Raw genomic sequence first — 21,244 nt, 5'->3', positions numbered from 1 at the left:
ACTTATCCTGTCTTTGCTATGGAGGGACTAAGTAGTCTTGGGTCAGTCACAACCTCTGCCTCATTTTCCACATATCTACCCCAAAGGCTGTTGTGTAGGTCAAGTAGTTAATCTTCAGGCAAGAGTTTGGGACAATTAAGAGAGAATATACAGAGTCAGGCTTTGAAGTTCTGATTCTTTTCCTTGAGACCCAAAGTTCACCTTCAGATCTAAAGTCAGGGTTTGGGGTTTTCTGGAGAGTAAATGATCATGAAAAGAAAAAGGCAGTCCTTCCACAGAGAGACGACACTCTTCTTCTGTCCAGTGCTATGTTAACAATCCATAGAATAGTACGACATGAATATATAACATGTGGCAACACATAGATGACAGCAGTGCAAGAAAGACCAATTAACAATACAACAACGATACCACAATTTAACTCTGGAATTCTACAGGAAACCAAAAATCTATATGAAGCATGCGGGTCAACAAGAACATTCACTGTTTAAGCCAATCAGGCTTTAATTCTGGAACAATATTAAAAGGGAAAAAATATACCACACTGCAAAACGTAGGGCCTCCTCATGGAAAATGCTCCTGAAAGAATATTTGCTCATATTTCTCAAATGAAGTCTCATTACATCCGAGCGCATATTGCAGTGTTCTTAACATGATGCGATTGAACCTAAATCATAGCCTTTATTCAAACCACTCTGTAACTATGGACAGGCTCTCACTTCAGATGAATCATGTTCTTTCGGACCTTCTGTAGACTGCAGTGTGGTAATTCTGCTCCACTGCTGGCTAATAAAATTGCTTATAAAGACGACAGGTTTTGAAGCCAGCCCATCTGAATCTGCCAAATTTCATAGGCTCAAAGGCACGTAATGGAAGAGTTAACATGATCAAAACAAGTTGCAACTTGTCAAGCTGTCAATGTTTCATTTTTAAATTGGAGAGTATTGGGGTTTTACCACACTGATTCTGCATACAGAATTGAAATGGCAATCTGGATGCACGCTCCAGGCTGGCAGCTTTTGTGATAACATTGCATAGAGGAAGCAGGTACAAAAGGCTTGCCCTTTGCAACCTTCCATCTGGTATTTCCTAACCTTTGAATGTTTAACTCTGCAGTCTCAATGTGCTTTCAATTTTTATGTTTGTTTATTTTCCTCCCTATTAAACCAAGTGACATCCTAGCTTTCTGCCCCTCTCGCCCCCAAATGTCACTTGGATGAGGGAATGAAAAATGCTATTCTTACTGCCAATCAGAGAAAAACAGGACAGATGCTTAGCTCGCATAACTCATGCAAATCCAAATGAGCCTCATGTTTAATAGGCAGCTATTCAACAGAAAATTGCCCAGAGAGGATATCTTTAATTTCTGTAGGACAATCTTCCTGGCCTCTAGTGAATCCAAAATTAGGAGGGAAGCATAAGGAACTGTAAGGTGTCCTGCAGTATATTGTCAATAAGCTTAGATTACTAAGAGACTAAAATATTGGGGTTTTCTTTATTCTTATCTCAAAATTTCTTTCATTAGCAGGTGACTGATTAAACCAAATACTTGTATCAGGGCAAGAAAAAGCAAGGGCCAGACCCTAACTATCTTGCCAGTTTCTGTGTTATGCTTTAGTTCATCATCTCTAACAATCATTCTAATGGAAGGGTGGCTTTGAAGCTCAGGAAAAATACACTAAGGCCCTTTCTTAAAGCAATGTACTTCAATCCATGGCGTTCCTTTGGTAGATGACAACAGCCAACATAGCAGTCTCTTATGGGTATAAAATAAGCAATTAATGCTCACCATGTAATCTCAAGCGAAAATTCTGATGTTAAGGCAGTGTGTCTGTGCTAGAATTTATATGATTTGGAAGGCAGGGCAGGGTAAGTGGAGAAAAAGTCAGTTTTTAAGCCGTTAGACTCGCTGTGATTGTAGCCCCTGAGCTTCATGTTGAATGTAATAATGCAAGTTCTTGAGCTGGAAGTACTAGTTCTGATATCTGAGCCAGTGGAAGGATCTGTGTCATATCTGAGCTGCAGAGAGCAGTTGTGCCTGCATTTACACGCTCTGTTTTCTTAACAATCTGCTGCATGAAAGAAGATTTAAGAGTTCTTTTCAGACTGTTTGGAAAAGAGAAGATAGTGTTAATGGATGTTCCTGAAAGAAGCAAGATACTATACTTCACACGCACGTGTGCACACACACACACACACACACACACACACACACACACACACACACACACACACACAGAGAAAAGATTAACTGTAAAGTTTTGTAGACGTCTGACAACAGGCAGTGGCTGGATATGAGAAAGAGGAAGCACAGAAACACAGGCATGCTTATTATAGTCACCCTTTGCTCTAGAGAAGAGATTTCTCCAGTGCTCATTAAATCTGGTGCAGCCTGCAATGAAGCCAGACTTTTAAGGCAACAACCCTGCACACAACACAAGGGGACATATGCTCCAACAACTAAATATAATTTTTTATAAAATCTTTTTAAACATTCTTTTCAGATGTCAAACTTAAAAGGGCACAGAACGTAGTTAACACCTAGTCCTCCATTGCTTGACAGAAATCAGATTAGAAAGTATATCATTTTCACTTTAGAGCAGTGTGTGTTACTGCAATTTCAAGCAAGCTCAGGGGGAAGATATGCAGCTGTGCTGACGAAAAGAGAAACAGAACATGTAGTCAGAGGTTTTGCTAAGAACAAAAGATCTTCTGTTGGTTCTCAATGTGTACTCTTTGCTCATTTTGTTAGAAATAGTAGTTTCTTTAAGCCAAGAAAGGATGGGATGTCTTTTTTTCTTTTTTTTTGCACAGCTTCTAGAATTCTGTATTGAATTATTTTTCCCCCCATCTAGACACCTCAGTATGAAGGAGTATTCTTGATACCTACACTTAAGCTCATTAGTACAACAGGCACTTAAAATGATGTTTTATGGGCAAAAGAAAGTCCCAAATTCAATACTCAATCTTGCAAGGTACTAAACACCTTTGAGATGTTGAGTGCTTTTGAGTCTCATTGAGGTTAGTGGAGTTAATGACTGTTAGCATTTTGCAAGATCAAATCCCTGATATGTACAACTGGCAAAAGAAATCACAATCTAGAAAAGCAAAGCAGGGCGATGGGGAGGTCAGATCAAATATGCAGCCCTCAGAAAAAGGCAGCCTTCAGAGTATGAGGGGTAAAGTACATTAAGAAGAGATCATGGGCAGCTCAAAAGAAATTTTTGAAGCTGTTGACCCAAGACAGGTCCCAAGCAAATCAGCAGGAAAATTACTATGCCTCTAAGCACAAAATGGAACATCATTCTTAAATAATGAGCTTTTCATTTCAGAAAGACTTCCACTAAGTCAGGCTAAAGGATGTACTTGGAAGGTAAAATCATCCTTGACTGGAACAAAGTAAAAGCTTCTGTTACTCGTTGATCAAATAATTGTTTTTAGCTTAAAAATCCAAGCATTACTTTTGGCATCTTACACTTGGAACCTGCCCCATGAAAATCGGAGGTAATCCAGGTGGTAAAATGAACTAGCCATCTGGAAATAGATGGACAAGAAATTTAGGGGATGGAAAAGCTTACCCTCCTGCTCTAAATCAGTCACAGTTGCATAAATCATGGGACAGTTGCAACTGTATTTTTTATTTTAGATCATTGTACAACATTTATTTACCTTCAATAAGTATGGACTTTGAGTATGGACATTCATTTTGTAACCTGATTCATGTTTTAATCTGCAACCTTCCATACAAAATTGAGTTGAAAACAGCATTTAAAAACTAGAACGCCACATTTGATAATCACTGTAATGAAGAGATGTCAGTACAGTATATGACTGAAGCAGTTTAATCAACCAGAAACCATGAAGTTCCACTGCTAAAAAACAGCAGCCAGAAAAATAATAAATGCTTAAAGGACTGAAATGTAGCCCTTATAAACAAACATCACCAGTCAGTTCTTATTTACCTCAAATTTAAGTTCAGTGTTAAAAATAAACAAAACCCCCTACTGCCAGGTAATAAAATATTCACAAAATATAAAATGGCTGAAAATATAAGTAAAAAAATAGAAGCAATTTACTGTATTTTTACCTACATAGGATGGAAGGATGCAAACAGATTAAAGCCTGTGATGCATGGCTGAATTAGATTTAATTTTTACAGTCCAGCACTATTCTGTGCCATTATTAATTTGTTCACGGGGCACTGAACTCTCAGATTCTTTTATTTTTCCCTCCGTTTGCTGACAATCTTAAATGCAAGTATAAAAGATCTTGATTGAAATACACTTTCTTGTAAAAACACAGAGCAACCCAAGAAACTAAAAACCATATGCTTTACAGGACTGAAACAAGGCTACCATAGCTAGAGACATCTCTGAGTTGACTGACATAACAAAATGTTCAGGCCTTATTCATAGCCAATGATTTTGCATATTTTCTTGTAACAATAATATATCCTGTATATACATCATGTTAAGGAAAACCATATTGTAAATGACAAAAATTGCTACAGACAATATCCTGGTGAGACATGGTGGCTTTCTCTGGTCCACTGAAGTTCCCTGTTGCTCCAGCAACATATTTCGCAATAACTCCTGTTCTTGAGTTACGCTCTTATCAAATACCTAATTCTTGGAAATCTTACTTCATTCTCTTCTAAGGCAATTCTCTCTTATGCAAAATCACAAGCTATATACAGCTGAGCTGTAAAATAATGTAATGTAGAAGGTTTGGAGAAGGAAGTGTAAGTCCAAGAAAGATAAAGAACGGGGGGAAAGTGGACAAGTTACTTGGACAGGAAAGACAAGAAAATTATAAATATAGAAAAACAGAATTGGCAGAGACATGGAGAAGTCTTCTAGTCCTATCTCCCATTCAAGGCAGGACATCCATTTCTAGACAACCACAGACAAATGGTCGTCTAGCCTGCAGTTAGAAACTTCCAATGACAGAAATATCACAATCTGTCTAGACAACTTGTTTTCAGAGACAACCACACAGAAGGGGAAAAGAAGAAAACTAAACAGTATCTGCTGGGGCAGATCATGATAACTTGATTCATTCACTTGCTAAATGAATGTTAGTTAAAAAGATAGCAGTGCTTAACCAGCTTGTTTGGTTAGAAGCAATGTAGCGTGTGTGACTGTCAGCCAATGACTTGCTTTTTTAGGGCTGTATGTACTGTACGTACATGAAAGCAGGTTACTGTTATTTTTTACAATATAAAATTAAGTGAAATTAAACATAGGATATGGCCGTCTCAGAACTGCAAGAGAATTTCTGAGCTGCTCAGTCTTTATGTCTACATTTCTATTCAAAAAAAAATTAAAAGGATGTATTTAGTGAACAATGCAAATACCTGGTTTAGTCCAGGTCTACACAGAAATTTACTGGGTGGCAATGAAAGATGGTGCCAACAAGCGTGTCTGTGCTAGTTAGTCTGCTTATGGCACTGTGCAGATGCCTCCGGCCTGGGAGGCAGCTTGCCCAAAGTACTGCAGCACTGCCGCTAAAGCACAGTTTACTATTGTAGACAGCATCTTAGAGTTATGAGGAGACAGTCACAAAGGAGAGGGAGGTAGTAAAGATGCCACATATGGCATCTTAATGGCATTAATTTCTCTCTTTCTTTAGATCATCTCTTAACTCATAAATTGATTTAACATATTTGCAGCATTTTACCTTATTATGAACTGAATTTTCTAAGTCAATAAGTGAACCGGGCAAAGACATTAAAGCCAAATGAACCTGAAACCAATCTGGAGAAACAGAAATCTTGTGCTCTAAACTAAGCTCTGTATTTAACATGAACAGAACAGAAGTTGCCTTAGTGCATGGCACTGAAGTGCATGGCACTGACATAAGAAGATTTAATACGATCCTAGTTTGTAAACTCCAAACCTTCATAAACAGCAGTAATAGACACAATCTTTAATATCCAAGAGTTGGGTGGAGAGGGGGGGTTGGAAATCAGAATGAAGTACTACAGCAAAAGATTAAAGGGAAACAAACAGGACTAGAAATAAGGCAACAAAAATGGAAATGACTGAGACGCTTGTAGAAAAATGACCCACACAGTTTAACAAGGCAGGCGTTGGACTGGGATCTCCAAAGCAGAGGGCAAAGTGGGCTCAAGACAACTTGGAGACAGACACCAAGGCAAAACTGAGAATCATAAAAACAGAGCAGAAAGAAACAAAAACTCCTGTACAAGACTGCTGAAGATGGGAGAATTGTGGGGGCCATATGTACCAAATAGAAGAAAGGCATAATTAATTAACTAACTTTCCAAATGAAAACACCAGATCAAGAAGCAAGTCATTTAAATGCACTGGACTGCAGCACTGCATTCTGTTCAGAGCAGCCCAGGAGGGATTCTCAGAAGCATGCCACTTTTTAAAAAAAGTTTTCTTATATAAACAGAGATGGAAGCAACATATTCAGGCATTTTAGCTCAGTCTCTGACACTGTTACTGCTTTCCTCAGTTCTAAGCTTTACAGATCATCTCTCAAGAAATAACAGTTAGCTTCCTTGGATGCTTTCAGGAAAAAAATACTGTTGAAAAGTAAACCTGTTAAAACCAAATGTACAAATTTTACACACACACACACACACACACACACACACACACACACACACACAGAGGCATGCTATATATACTGTACATCAACATACATGCAGATAAACACCTGTCTTGCATAACCTAACCTGGGTTTTTGGTTGTAGCCATGTTGGTCTAAGGACATAGGCAGGCACAGCTCTTTGAGTAGATGTGATATCTTTTATTAAACCAACTGAGTAGTTGAGAAAAAGTTCTTAGCAAGCTTTTGGGCACAGTCATTCTTCTCCAGGCGTAAAGCAGAGACTACTGTTATTCAGTAGAGCAATGCTTTGCGCACGTGCATTAATTTCTTATGAGCATTCAAGGTTAAACCTACAGACACACCAAGGACATATCTACACCGTCTCTGTACAGTGCTTGCAAGTGCCACTGTGAAGCCCATGTACTCCCTGCCAGTGTACACTTAATCCTGGACATGGTGAGGCAGTCACCTTAGAGCAGCCCTGAGGGCACGCACAGGAGCACCTCTGAGACAGAGATCCTAAAGGGAGCTTTGAGCGCTCTCTCATGACCGCTCACTCTGAGGGGCTGAGGCATGCGCAGTAGGATTGGCAGGGCATGCTTTGTGGCAGCTCTCCCAAATGTGACACAGAGGCAGTCTACGCATGGAGCATCATAACTTTTAACTGGTAGGTGCTTGGCTCCTGGTGAGAAATGTACACCCTGAACAAGGCACAAGGCAGGGAGTTAGTTTAAGCATCTCACCTGGAGATTCCCAACAGCCAGCACAGCAACCAAGAAACCACTTAGTGTCAAAACACTGAGCAAGAAATTGAGATTTGTAGCCCAGAACCCTTTTCTGGCTTTGAGATGCAAGTCATTTCTTTCAAAAACAGAGCAGGGATCACTCCTTTCTTTTGAGACATAGATGTATCTAACTGGGTTGGGCCCACAAGGGGATCTAAGTGAAGCAACTTCTAGTTTGCACATCCCACTCCAACTAAAGCGTGAGGTTAAGTGCAAAGATGATCCTCAGCCCTTTGAAGATGGGGGCAATTCTGGGCATGTGCTGAAGAAGAATACTAAATGCCTATGTGACAAGGGGTTACGGTGGTATTTTGAGGAACACTGTTCTGGATTTATAAGCCTAAATTTTGCCTAACTTCCATTTTACATGCCTAAATTCTTTTTGCAATTTGGGTTGAAATTTCCATGGTATTCACAGAATCAATATAACTACAAGCATTGAGCACCAATTTCCCCTTCCTGAGCAGCAATATACTTAGTCACAATATCCAAAACGTACACCTACTTTGGAAATCATGATAAGGCACTCACAACAAAGCAGCTCTAATCTGAATTCAGCTTTTGCAACTCTGGTTGCAAACAATGGCTGCATGCAGAGGTTAACCTCCCCACACAACACCCCCCCGCAACCCCAAATCAGTGGCCTAGCACATACCCAGGCAAGGCAGCGTGTTAGTTGTCCTGGCCTGCCTGATGTCTATATAGATTGGTCGCTTTAGTGGAGGTTTTTTGGCACTTATCTAATAGCTGATTGAACCAACTTTAGATAAAAGTACCAAAAAGCCTCACTGAAACACCTGATCTATGCAGATGCTGTGGACCCAGTTCGAAGTAACATGCTACTGCTTCCAGTAAAGTGCAGTTTTTTTTAACAGCTGCAAGCAGCCAATGTGTTTCTAAGTATCTGCCAACCAAAGGCTGGCACTACATTGAGGATCAATACCTCACATTTTTGCCTGTTCTATGGGCTCTCAATCCTCAGTTTTGCCCTGGAAGCCAAAAGCACTTTTCTGTGAAAGGTACTGACTCTTAGCACAAGAAATCCTTTACTGGTTTGGAAATTTAACAACGAGCAAGTACATGAAGTGCAACATAATGGGTCTTCATTTGGTCAGTAATGAGCACATAATGCCACCACCACCGCAAATCAACCAACCTTAATTACACTGGCTTCCACTGACATACACATATATTTATAAAATCTCAATATTATTATTGCTACTATTATGAATAGGACACTCTATTGCTTTATATTTACATTTGAACAGACTAAGTACATGGCATGCTTTGACAAAGTCTAATGAGATAGGAAAAATGTTTTAGTGATAGAAAACTTTCAATATTTACAAACTAGAGCATATTTTTGAATGGTTCAAGGTAAAAACATTCAGTCTCAGGCTAGTGAGTGGGGACTGGAAAATCAAGGTTGGCAATAAAGTACAAGATTCTGTACTGAGAAGTGTATGGTCCCATGGTTCTTACAGTTATATTAAAGCCTAAGAATTGCACTGAATTAGTCCTCTGTGCATGTTAGGAAGGTAGATGCATGATCAGCTAGCAAAGGTGGTAAAAACTATATTTCCAAAGTATCTGTTGGTTTTTAAATGGCATATAACAATAAAAAATTAAGTACTGTATAAGTAGTGCTCAATCTCCAGCCCAAGGAGCTGTATCATTCAGCACAAAGGACTGGGGTTCCCATGGGTTGGGAAGTTCGACAGTAAGCGAGCAGGGGGAGTGTTAATGTGGCACCCTTGCTCCCAAATTGCTGGACCTGCAGGAAGGCCTGCAGGCCAGATAATGTGGCCCTCTGTGCTACATCAGCAGTCTGTGGTGCAGCCAGTGTGAGGGGTCATGTTGTGGCTTGATGCAATGAGCAGGTCTGGGAAATGCAGCTATCTGGAGCATGGGACCGGGCTGGTGTGCAGCTAGATCTAGAGCATGGGACTGGGCCAGTGGTCAGCTAGATCTGAAGCACGGGACCAGTTTGGCACATGCTGGATCCAGTGAGTGGGACTGGACCAGTGCACAGGATCGCAGCTGCACACCACCCTGTGCCACTCATCCAGCCCACAGAGCCGGAAGGCTGAGCATCACAGCACTGTTATCATTTAAATTTATGGCAACTCAATGGTATTTACTGAGAGGATAGTTCTGTCTAAAAATCATTTACCTTTATAGAATCTAATACAGTTTTGATATTATAGTATTTACTAGCTGGATAAAGTATTTCAAACACACACAAAAGACAATATCAACACAGTTATTGTTTCAGAAAAAACTCATTGTAACCAGCATACTGATGCTGTATAAAAAAAATATTCATTGCCTTACAAGATCCTAACCCAACCCACAAGTTATTTACATAAAGTGTTTGATAAAGAGTATTATTACCGTTGGTTCTTCACCACCTGTGACAGTTGAAGAACGAGCTCTCCTAGATGGACCACTCTGCTGTTAAATGATAATTAATGTTACAGATAAGTATATTTAGTGATGGAGGGCATAGATTACTCTCATATCTTCAGGAACAAGGAATCACAGCCACTGTCTTACACATTTTAATGGAGAGCAATTAGATTATAAGCCATCAATCACTGATAACCTTGTCAGATGTACACACATTACTTGTGCAATGACTTCCAAGACTGGGGAAACTAATTTGTAAGAGCTCTGCTCAATGATTCAATATACTTGCTACTGCTATGATAATGACAGAAGCTTTACTGTAATGTAAGGCAATTACATCCTTCAGACAGAGGCATTATAGATGTTCAGCTCTACAAACAAAGCTCAGCCATTTAGAAATGAAGAGGCTATATTGTGGCCATCAGTGAGTGCTAAGCTCTGTGAAAAGGAGAACCTGGTATTCCAAGATTTTAGAAAGAAGCAACATTGCCCTGCAAAGACAGCTTACTTAGGAATAAGGTGTGGTTTTAGTTGGTAGAAGAAAAATTACTATTAGTCCAGTAGCGGTTGAAGATAGGTCAGATCAAGTAATGTTTTCAATTCTGCTGCTTTAAGTCCTTAGTCAACATTTATAAAACAACACACTGAAAAAAGAATTGTAACAAAGCCCAACCTTATACACCAGCAAAAAGAACCCATTATTGATAAAGACAAAGAAAAATGAAAATACAGAAAAAGCAGATACCCAAGGGACCAGTGCAAGACAACCACTTTTATCCAGGAAAGAAAATAGGTAGGTAGTATTTTAGAAGCATTTCCATTAGATACATTCCAAAACATTTATCATTGTAATATCATGTCATCTCAGAATGATGTGTAGAATGACTGGGTACTCTCTAGCTTTACCGTGCATTAAAAATTAATAATACAAAGAAGTGTGGAAAAACTATCACCTGTTTAACAAAACCACATTTATATAAATGAATTATCTGACCAATATCTAACTAAAAATAAATAACCTATAGTAGTTTAGTAGCAACAAAGGAAGAAAGAAATCCTGGTAATCACCTTATATTATTTTGTATTTACCCAGCATTCCCATGCAATTGTTAATAATACTTTTCATTTGTAAGTTCATATATAATAATAGGGATTTGTTAAGATTCTAAAGGAAATGTCCATTTTCTGGATATGTCACATGTTTTGAAGTATTCTGAAAAGCTGAAGCCAAAAGCTAAACTACAATTGTGATTTAGTTCACACTGGTGCACAATTCTTTGGCACCATAGAATTAAATTCAAGGATAAGAAAATGTACAGAGCTTCCTTGGTATCAGCAGTAAAGGCCTATATAGCTATAGAGTGACACAGAACCCACAGCTACCCTTTTGAAAAAATCTTTCAGTACCTTTTCCTGTTTAAAGGGATTCAGTTAATTTCTATGATCGGATACATTAAGAAAAAATAATGCATCATATGGGTCATAAAATTTGCATGGATATTAGACGCAAGCGTTTGACTTTTGCACAAACCAATGTAAAGAGAAGCACTGTGAATAAAGCTAGGTGGCACGTTAGATCATTTTTAAAAAAGAATTAGGTAAAGTTTCTACTATTTAGTACAATATGGGTGCATCTACATAAGATGTTTACTGTACAGTTGACTAACTAACTGTGCAATAAACGTCACGGCATCTACACGTATGACTCTAGTAGGATGCGTGAAGCTAATGTAGTTTGCAGCAGGACAGTCTTGTAAAATACAAGTACTAACCTGCTGTGGAGCTTTTTCGTGAGGAGCAGCACGTAAGCTTCAGCACAGGGCTAGCTGGCAGGCAGCTGCAACACTGAAGCACACTGTGCCCCAGCCAGCCATGGAGCGGCAAGTAGAGGTGGGGGAGCAGCCAGCCCAAGGTTGCTCTCCTGTCTCCACGTGTTGCAGAGCCCCATACTGAGGCATGCTGCATCTCAAGTAGCCATGAAGCAGCCGCCTGGGGTTCAGTATGCCTCGAGATGAGGGAGCAGCCAGCCCTGGGCTGGAAGGTCTCCCGTCTCCATGTGCTGCTCTGCGGCTGGCTGGTGCATGTGCAGAGTGCCTCAGTGCGGGGTCTGCCTGCTGGCTAGCCCTGAGCTGAGGCACCTTGTACTCCAGCCAGCTCCACCCCTGCAGCACATGGAGCCTGGTCACCAGTTCCTGCCTGGCGGGGGCTGATCCCTGCTGCCCTGCACTGTTTGGAAGGCTCTTCCATGTGCCCCCCAAAGCCCCAGGGCTGCTGCTGGAGCCAGTGAGTTGGCGGGGGGGAGGCAGTTTGGGTTTTTTTGTTGTTGTTGTTGTTTTTTTGTTTTTTTTTAGAGAGCTGGAGCTGAGATGGACAGGGTTGGGGGAGTAGGGGGGTCAGGGGACTCGTGGAAGAGCCCCCCCTATGCAGCATGGGGCTGTGGGGGGCAGCAGGGATCACCCCCACTGCCTGGCAGCACCCGGTGAGTAGGAGCTTTTCCTTAAGAAAAAGGGAGGGGGCTGTAGGAGTGGGCGGTGGTTGTGGGGGGCTGGGGGAGCAGGCAGGGGATGGGGCCTGGCAGGGGTGCCCCCACAGCCCCTCCCCGCTCCTCCAGTCCCCGCTGCCCCACCCCCTACTTACTGGCATGGAATCCGGCTCCGGGTCCCTGCTGCAGCGTGCGGGGACTGCCTAAATCATTGAAGCTCTCTGAATCTATTCCGAAGATTCAGAGAGCTTCAAATTGATTTGGACCTTTTTACTGGTCCCGATTCATTTCAGATTTGGAGATTCAGCCACCGAATCAGGCCGAATCTCCTCCAAATCGAATCAGCACCCGAAGCTTTGCAGAGCCCTAATGTACACTTGTTTCAAAATATACCCTCACCTTTCAAATTTCAAGGAAAAAAATTCACTGATTTTGCCCCACTCTAGATATGCAACTACATGAATACTTAAGCATAACTGTCTTGATGCCAACATTAATTTATTTTTGAAGAGTCCTAGTGTTGCTGTAGTTATGGTTCCTAGTAGGTAGGGTGATCATATGTCCTGGTTTGGCTGGGACTGTCCTGGATTTTATAAGCCAGTCCCTGCTGGTTGGGGAAAATTAAAACCGAAGTCCCAGAATCGCAGAGGCATGGGGCACAGTCTAATGGGGAGGCAGAGCGGCATGGTGTGCCAGTCACGTGGGTGGCAGGCACCACGGTAGAATGCCACAGCCTGCAGCAGTGCTGCTGACGTGAGAGAGGAAGGGGGGCAGTGTCCCAGATTTCCTTAGAAGTAATATGGTCACCTTACTAATAGGATAGGGATCATGTTTCTAAAAGAAATTCCCTAACAAACCTTACTTTTAAAAAAAATATTAGGAAAGATTCCTTCAGTTATACTAATTTTAGATCTGACAGGCGTAAACAGGCAGAATTAGATGCATATTCCCACCGACTTCAGTGCAGTAGTATTTCATCCACTGGATTAATCATCTTTCCTATAACTTTTGTAAAAATGAGTATGTGGTTCTGTGCATTGTGATGTTAATTTGGTATCAGCTACAGTTTGGGAAATGTATATTGTACAAGTTAAATGATAAACAGCTAAATCCATCACCACAGGAAAAGGTACCATTCAGAAGCAGAGTTTTTAAAACCAGAATATAGGAGAAGATAGATAAAAATTAGCTTTTGTTTACCAGTGATAATTGAGACTGTTCAGCAACTGCATCTGTTACGCTGCAAGACCTTAATCTTGATGAGGGATCTCTTTGCTGAAAAAAAAAAAAAAAAAAAAGGAAAAATGTTCTCAATTACACTACCTTCAACATAGGAGTTAATTGCTTTCATTTCTAGTTTTCAAGATTTTTCCTGCAGGAGAAATAAATAATCCTCATCTTGCAACCTCTCTCTCCTTTATGTATCTATAAAACCTTGGCAAGCAGTCAAGAGCAGGTTTCTCTTAAATCCTCGGCATTCCAATCCTCGGCTGTCTCTTTTTTACCTTGTTCTGGATTAAATGGGAAAGGAAAGTAGTCAGCTATACATCTTATACTCTCATCTTTAATAGTCCAGTTTTACCAACATACTTCAAAGGATGGAGGAGCTGGATGCTCCTCTACTTCTCTGGGAAAATGCTGAGCAGATTCAACAGCCCTATAAAAAGTGTGTGTGTGGGGGGGCTGGGATTTGGGGAAAAGGGGACATACCTAAAGTGAATAATGAGTGAAAAGTATCACAATGCCTCTGACATCAAGTAGCTCCAAAAAGACAGCTCAGGGACTATGGGAGTAAAAATACCAAATACAGTAGAAAGTTGATTATCTGGAATAATTAGTGCCACTATCATTCCAGATAATCAATTCCTCTAGAAACTCAAACAGCGCAGCATGAAATGCTACAAACTATATTTTAATTATTATGCAGCAAATATTGAAAAGCAAAAAGAAATAAAAAATGTTACCGTGTAACATTTTAAACTCTCAAAGCACTATTAAATAAACAACATACAGTTGTCTCATCAACCAGCAAAACCCAACTGTGGCTGGATGCTTTTGTTACTATAAAACCTTTGGTGAACTGACTTTCACATAACTCAGCTTCCAGATAATCAGCTCTCTACTGTATAAGAAAGCACGAATGTCTGCAGTGCTGCCCCTGAAAAGTTGCCTCTCCCTTCTGGAGATTGCCTGCATAAAGCCCTCTGTAGCAACGAACATTTACTGTCCATAGAAGGGAATGGAAAAATTCTACTATCCTTCAGGCACGATTATGCATGCAAGATGTTTCTGTGTCACATGACAAGAGGCTGCAACCTCTGCTGCAGAACATAAACTGGGATACTGGCCATGGCAGGGCTTTGCTGGTGTCCTGGGTTGGCAAAACCAACATATTTTTACATATATTCCTGAGAATCAATTCCTTAATAGACACTAGCTTTAAGAACATACACAGGTTTGAAATGTACAATCAGCAGTTAATGACTAATGGAAGTGCACTTACTGGTAATATGTAAGTGACACAAACCCGAACACCCACTAATTATGGGGATTGGGGGACTATTACTCTTAATCCTCTATCTTTCTGTTTAAATTGTACCAACAACCATACTACTTGTAATAAAAATGATACAGGAGATGCTGTAAATGGTGTTATTAAGCATGTGTTTTTCCTGCGTGCGTGCTGCACTTTCTCTTAGAAGAAGGTTTTCTTCTATGCTTTTATCAGCTGCTGCAGAACTTGGTAGAAGTAGTGATATTCTTATCTTCAGTCAGCACAAATGACCTTCACCTTGCACTGTCATGCTAACCTTTTGTCTTAAAGAAGTAGTTCATTTATTTATAGTTATTTTTAAGATAAGGATCACCAATCCCAACAAGCTCTAGTCAAGTTGCAGTGCTGCTGTAGCCATAATAGCCAAGGAAAAGTTGTTTTCAGTACTATATTAATGGCAGTGACAAGGCTACACTGATGCTGGGCACCCTTGAATTGGGAGTAGGGGTGGGAGGGGGTGTTCCTAAAGCAAATGGAAGTGATGTTTAGTTACTCGTGTATGACCTACTGTAAAAACATACTTCTGGACAAATTGGCCCCAGCAGGGGAACCTCGGTTAAGTTGTATAGACTCTGTCCTATCCCTGTGCCCCAATGCCCAGAGCTCTGGAGGGTATGGGGCGGGGGGCAACATGTGGGGCTCATTTGCTTTCACCCACCACCACAGGTAGCAGGGGGAACTGATGTGCTCCCACTGGCTGAAATGGGCCTGCTCCCATAGCTTGGACCCTCCTCCAAGAGTTGAGCTTGTCTTCTCTTGGCCATTCTTTGTGCAGGGGTTCTTGCTGGCCCTCATCTTGGGCTCCCTATCTCTAACTCCCATCCCCTTCTGTACATGGGCTATACTACAGACATTGGCTGGCCCTGGACCACTGGACAGAGCATGGGCCGGGGCAGGGATGAACTTAGCTTCCAGGGTAGGGCTCAGGGTGCAGAAACCTGCCTGGTTCAGCTGGGTGGGAGGCACTGGGTCTCCCTGCCACGTGCATGGATGGACCAAGTGAATGAGCCTCATGTTTCCCTGGCAGCTCCAAACACAGAGAGGATGGAGTCAGCAAAGGCCCCTGGACACAGCCCACAATGAGAGAGACCTTTCAGCCATAGACTGGGGCAGGATGTGATGCTCTTGCACCGGGGCAGAGGGTGGGAGGTCCTGGGGTGTGGCTGGGCTGAAACACCAGTCCCAAGAGCCTCCTCACTTTCTCTGTCCAGGAACTTCTCCTTCACTAGGTCAGATTTTGAGAATAGGGCTGTCCCACTTACATAGAGTGCAGGGTCACCCCACAGAAAAGCCCAGCCCCATAAGTGGTTTCTCCTCAGAAGTGGTTTGGGAGAAGGGCATGAGCTATCTAACCTGGGGGCTGTCAGTCTGAACCACCTGCAGCCAGCAGCAATTCTGCTTGACAATCAAAGGGCCACCTTTTGGTTCTTTCTGTGAAAAAAAAAGATGCTTTCAGCTCAGCAGACCAGAATGCTATTGGCAACATTTGACCACATGATGTTGACACCTGGCTCCTGAGATGAATTATTTTCTGATTTGCAGATTATTTTAAAAAGAGCAAGGGAGAAAGAAATGGCAACTTGTGATAAGCTGTTTAGCTTGCTGGGCTCCCCTTGAGCTCAACTGTTCTGTGGTGCCAAGAACCAGGTAAGAAAATTTTTTCCAAAGAGTCACGTTCCAAATCCTTGGTTCTTCCAGCTTTTGGCAGCAGGACAACCAGACTGCTAGTATCTTAAAGGTGGGAAGGCCAAGGTATGTAAGGCTGCTTGATGTAGCCAGATATCAACATTGCCTCAAGGATTTTTTGACATTACCTATAACTATTGCTACTGCCAAGCTCAGCTTCAGTGATTTAAAATTAGTTTAAAACTACCTAAGGTCTCTGATTGGACAAGAAAGATTATCTGACCAGAAATCCTGTCAACTGAGTAACATACAGTGAATCTCCTAAACTATGATTCCTTAATTGACAAATTTGCTATGTTAAAGGCAAAGCAAGTTCATATTTAAAGAAGATGTCTACTGGCACAGGATTTCATAAGGATCCTAGAGAATCTGAAAATTTGTCTTTAACCCCAGGCTTTCTTGAAAACTCTAGAATTTATATTAATTTGGGGTAATGTTTTAATAAATGTTGTTTTTAACTTGAGAAGGGGCTTGTTTCATGAATTAATTATAGTTTATTTATCTGAAAACAAGAGAGTGCCATTTCAGTTGCGAGCTTTCTAGTGCTTCTTTCTGTACATGTTGCAGGGTTGTTGGTTGTAGCCATGTTGGTCTAAGGACACAGGCAGGCAAGGTTTTTTGGGTAGATGTGAAATCTTTTATTATCCAACTAAATAGTTGGGGGAAAGTTCTTTGCAAGCTTTCGGGCACAAACACCCTTCTTCAGGCATTGGGAGACTCTGCTGTTGTTCTGAGTTCTCCAAGTTGGAAAAGAAGCTGAAGTAAAGAAGAAGTCTGTGGCATGCAGATGAGTGCAAGTTTGGAAGACAAAGGGTAGAGATAGGAGTGGGGAAAGAGGTAGGGAAAAGTGTGAAGGAATGCAGGTGGTCAGCTAAAGGCAGTCAGATATCAGGCAGGTTGTAATGGGTCATAAATCCAATGTCTATATTAAATCCTTGTTTTTTTGTATCCATTGCAAAACATTACAATCCCTCCCCCCTCCCCCACCAACCTGTCTCTCACCTACTGACCATCTCAATTTACATTTAAAATGACTGGCTTTCTTGCATACATACTGGCCTCTGGCTGCTTTACCACTCCATCCAGGAAGAGCACAGACCACCTGCAGACACTTCCTCAGTCTGGCAAAGGGTATCTGTACCTAAAAGCTTGCAAAGAATAATTTTTCCAACTCTCTGAGTTGGTCTAAAAAAGATACTGGATTTACCTAAAGAACCTCGTCTTTTCATACATGGCATTCTATGTTGATACATGCTGCTACATGCAACAATTTAGCAAACTTGTGATCCTCTCTTTTTTACACTAATTTGAGTCCATGCTCTTTTCTATTGTTATTATATCATATACAAACAAGTGTCTTATTTAAAAAAAACCTGTAGCACATCTGGGATAATTTGCCCTCTATGCGACTTGCACTGGGTGCCAAAATGCCCAGCTCCAGCTCTTCTGTTGTCTGACCTCCCCCACAACTATAGTTGCTCCAGGGAAAGATGCCACAAAAGCCCCCCGCCAAAAAAACCCCCCAAAAAACCAAACCAAAAACCACTTGCCTTTCAATGAACTCTGTTTATATTCTTATATTCCCTGTCTATGAAGTACCCTGGAAGAGTACAGCACAGCACACTGAGCTTAGGGAGTACAAACACGAATGCAGAGAAGACTAAGTGCACTGCCACAATTTCTTAACTGTTGACCAGGGAAAGAGCACTTCTGATGTTAAGAAACTTCTGTCTCCATGATTTCTGGACCACCAAGAGGTCGAACCCTCAATATTGCAATCTATAGTCTGTCCAGCACTTATGCCAGAAAGACGATACCTACTTGTCCATGCAAAATTCTAAATTATTTATCTTAACTTAGATTTGATCACTGAAGAGAGGCATCTGAATTACTCAGCTTCCTAGGTGAAGACTGAGATTAACATCTTCTTAAAATCAAACTTTATTTTGATAATCACAGTAATAACATGTCTCTAGTGGCCATGCTATGTATTAGTTCTCATTACTGCAAAGCAGAGTATTGCCCATCTCATTCAAATAAGGCATCTATTCAAAACTTATGAAGCAAGGCTTTAAGATTAACTTAAAACTAAGGATTTTCTTGAAAAATAAATGTTCCTAAATTGCCTTCAGGATTCCAAGTTGTTGGCCTTAGTTTGACTCCATTTTTTATGCTTTTCTCTTTAATCATAAAAATTTTTTTATTTGAAAGCTGAAATTCTCACTTAAATGACTTGACACAAAAAGTCATAAGACTTGTAATAAACCATGTGACTTGTTAGTACAGCATATGGCATAATGAAATACTGATAAGGGACTTAGATTTTATTGCACATTAACTGAGTGAGGGTAAGAAAAGGTTAGTACCCACCACCTGGCAGGGATCTACCTGTATGTCCAGACACTTGTGGGTAGGCATTTATCTAAATAGCTGGAGCTGTTTTTTGAGACTCAAAGACCACAGGACCAATGCCATCTCCTGTACTACTTTTCATTTCAGGACCTTCTTAATATCAGTGTGAATGCTCAATTCTTAAAAGGGTGGGGGGGAGGCAAGGGAGGTGGTTTCTAGTTCCTTACCCCTGCCATACTTTGAGACCATTGGTCTTAGTTCTCTACCCTACAGCCAGAGAGAAAAGCCCATCTCCATCCTTTCTATAAATCACCCTTCAGGTACTTTTAGATTTATCAAATCCCACCTCAGCCTTCTCTTCTCTAGGCTAAATAACCCACATTATTTCAGCCTTTCCTTATAAGTCTCATCTCCTGAGCCTCTGATCATTTCTGTTGTCCTGCTTTGGACATGTTTTTAAACTGTCCACCTCTTTTTGAAGTGTAAAGTCCAGAACGGGACACAGTGATGAACAGAGCACAAGAATCTTTCCCTTGATCTGCAAGTGACACAACCCAGTAATACGTTGGGGTTTTTTGCCAGATGAGCACACTGTTGGCTCACAGTCAACTTATGGTCCACTGTAACCCCCACTCCTCCTTTGCAATACTGCAGTCTAGCCAGTCATTCTCCAGGCTGCATTTGTGCATGCAAGTATTTCACAGATTCATAGAAGTTTAGGGCTGGAAGAAAACTTGTGAGATCATCATCCCAAGTGCAGGATTTGGTACTTGTCCTTGTTGAATCTCATCTCTTTGACTGAGGACTATTTCATCAGGCTGACCAGGTCATTCTGGATTCTAGTCCTGCCCTCTGGAGTGTCTGCAATTCCACCCAACTTGGTGTCATCCACAAATCTACTAAGCACTCAATCCCATTGTTCAAATAATTAAATGTAGATATCAAGCAGTACCAGACCCAGGACAGACCCCTGGGGAGCCCACTGACACTGCCCCCCAACTAGACATTTAGCCATTAAGGATTACTCACCGAGTAGGATGATCCAACCCGTTAAATATCCACCTTACAATACTTGCATTTAGCTTCCGTTTCTTTCTCATGTTAATGAGAATGTCATAGAAGACCATGTCAAAAGCCTGCCTAAAGGCAAGGCATACCAAACCCATAGTTCTCCCTTTATCCAAAGAGCCTGTCATTTCACCCACAAAGATCAGTAAAGGAATAGTGAAGAGAAGTAAAGGAGAGATATTATACCAAGAGTCTTCTAACAAATCAAAGGTGGAAGGAGAAAGGAAGAAAGACTAAGCATGTGGGCCAACGCATTCTGTAGCTGCTTTCGAGGGGAGGGGGAAAACTGATGCATGCATCAGCCACTACACTGTAGCTGTTCCCTCTGTATGATCCTGTAGTGCTACAGGATCTACTTCACTCCAACTTTGACTCTGAATGAAGCCAGGTGAAAGCTGAAGTGGTTTTGCAACACTTGTACTGCTACAAAATCATGTCAACAACAGTTGACTCCTAACAGCTTATATTGGTTTCCTTTGGTAGCAATATGACTATTTCAACTGATTGAGAAGACTGAAGAACAAAGGAAGCAGAACAAATAAGCATTTGTTGGATACTGAATTTAATCTATGCCTTATCATACCAATATTCTTGTGATAGCCATCTTATATCATTGAGCTTGGGGGCGGGGTGAGGGGTTGGGGAAGCTTGGGGGTATGTCAGAGTACTTTAATATTACTAATTATTTTGTAGTATGCAAGTAAAAAATGACTAAAAAAGAAAACAGCTTTGCCAGAATGTACACAAAAACCTGCAGGACATGTGCACTTACTGGCTCAAGACAGGACTTATTTAGAAAGTTACCCAGCATGCATCCTGGGCTGTGTTGCAGTACCAAGGGCCCAAAGGTTCCACTTTCCCACCTTCATTTACTTTACCATGGGCCCCCCTGTTTGCAGTTGCTGGAAGTGAAGGATGAAAGCAGGGAGGAGACTGAGGGAGCAGTTCGTTGGTGAGCACTAAGGGCTCATTCTCTTAGTCCTTTCAAATACATGCTAATTTGGACCCCGCTCACAATGGTCCATCCTCAAATGAAAGTGTGAACATGTGGCATTTTCATTCTGCTCCCTAGAGAAGCTAACACCTTCAGAAAGATTGGCTCTATTAATACACTACCTGAAAATGAAACACAAATCACAGTCCAAGCCTTCCCCTTAGGTTTGGCTCCAGCAAGGCTTACTTGGTCTCATCCCCCCTCTCTTCGCAGAGTCCCTCCTATCTCCCTTATATTTAGGATGGAACTAAATGAGCCATTTCCAACCATGAGTTGCAAGGATTCAGCTTCCCTCTTTAGAAACCGTACCTGCTAACTAAAAAAGATAAAAC

At 41.2% G+C, this 21,244-nt stretch overlaps 1 protein-coding gene across 8 annotated transcripts in view; it reads right to left on the bottom strand.

The window, feature by feature from the left end:
• Positions 1 to 21,244, bottom strand: part of NEDD4L (NEDD4 like E3 ubiquitin protein ligase) — a 347,734-nt gene that overhangs the window by 59,615 nt on the left and 266,875 nt on the right. For 5 of the 8 annotated variants that reach the window (XM_090037858.1, XM_090037859.1, XM_090037861.1 and 2 more), the window contains 2 exons: positions 13,459 to 13,533; positions 9,762 to 9,821 (listed from right to left, as the gene is read on the bottom strand). In XM_090037858.1, the coding sequence (XP_089893984.1) occupies positions 9,762 to 9,821; positions 13,459 to 13,533 (135 nt within the window). The remainder of the gene's footprint in view (positions 1 to 9,761; positions 9,822 to 13,458; positions 13,534 to 21,244) is intronic. The other 3 variants (XM_090037860.1, XM_090037856.1, XM_090037857.1) reach the window with 1 other exon arrangement.

The sequence above is a fragment of the Crocodylus siamensis genome, chromosome 3 (genome assembly GCF_052110815.1).
Source record: "Crocodylus siamensis isolate JL-2025a chromosome 3, ASM5211081v1, whole genome shotgun sequence".
In the NCBI taxonomy this organism is placed as follows: Eukaryota; Metazoa; Chordata; order Crocodylia; family Crocodylidae; genus Crocodylus; species Crocodylus siamensis.
This window is presented reverse-complemented; position numbering and strand designations above follow the sequence as displayed.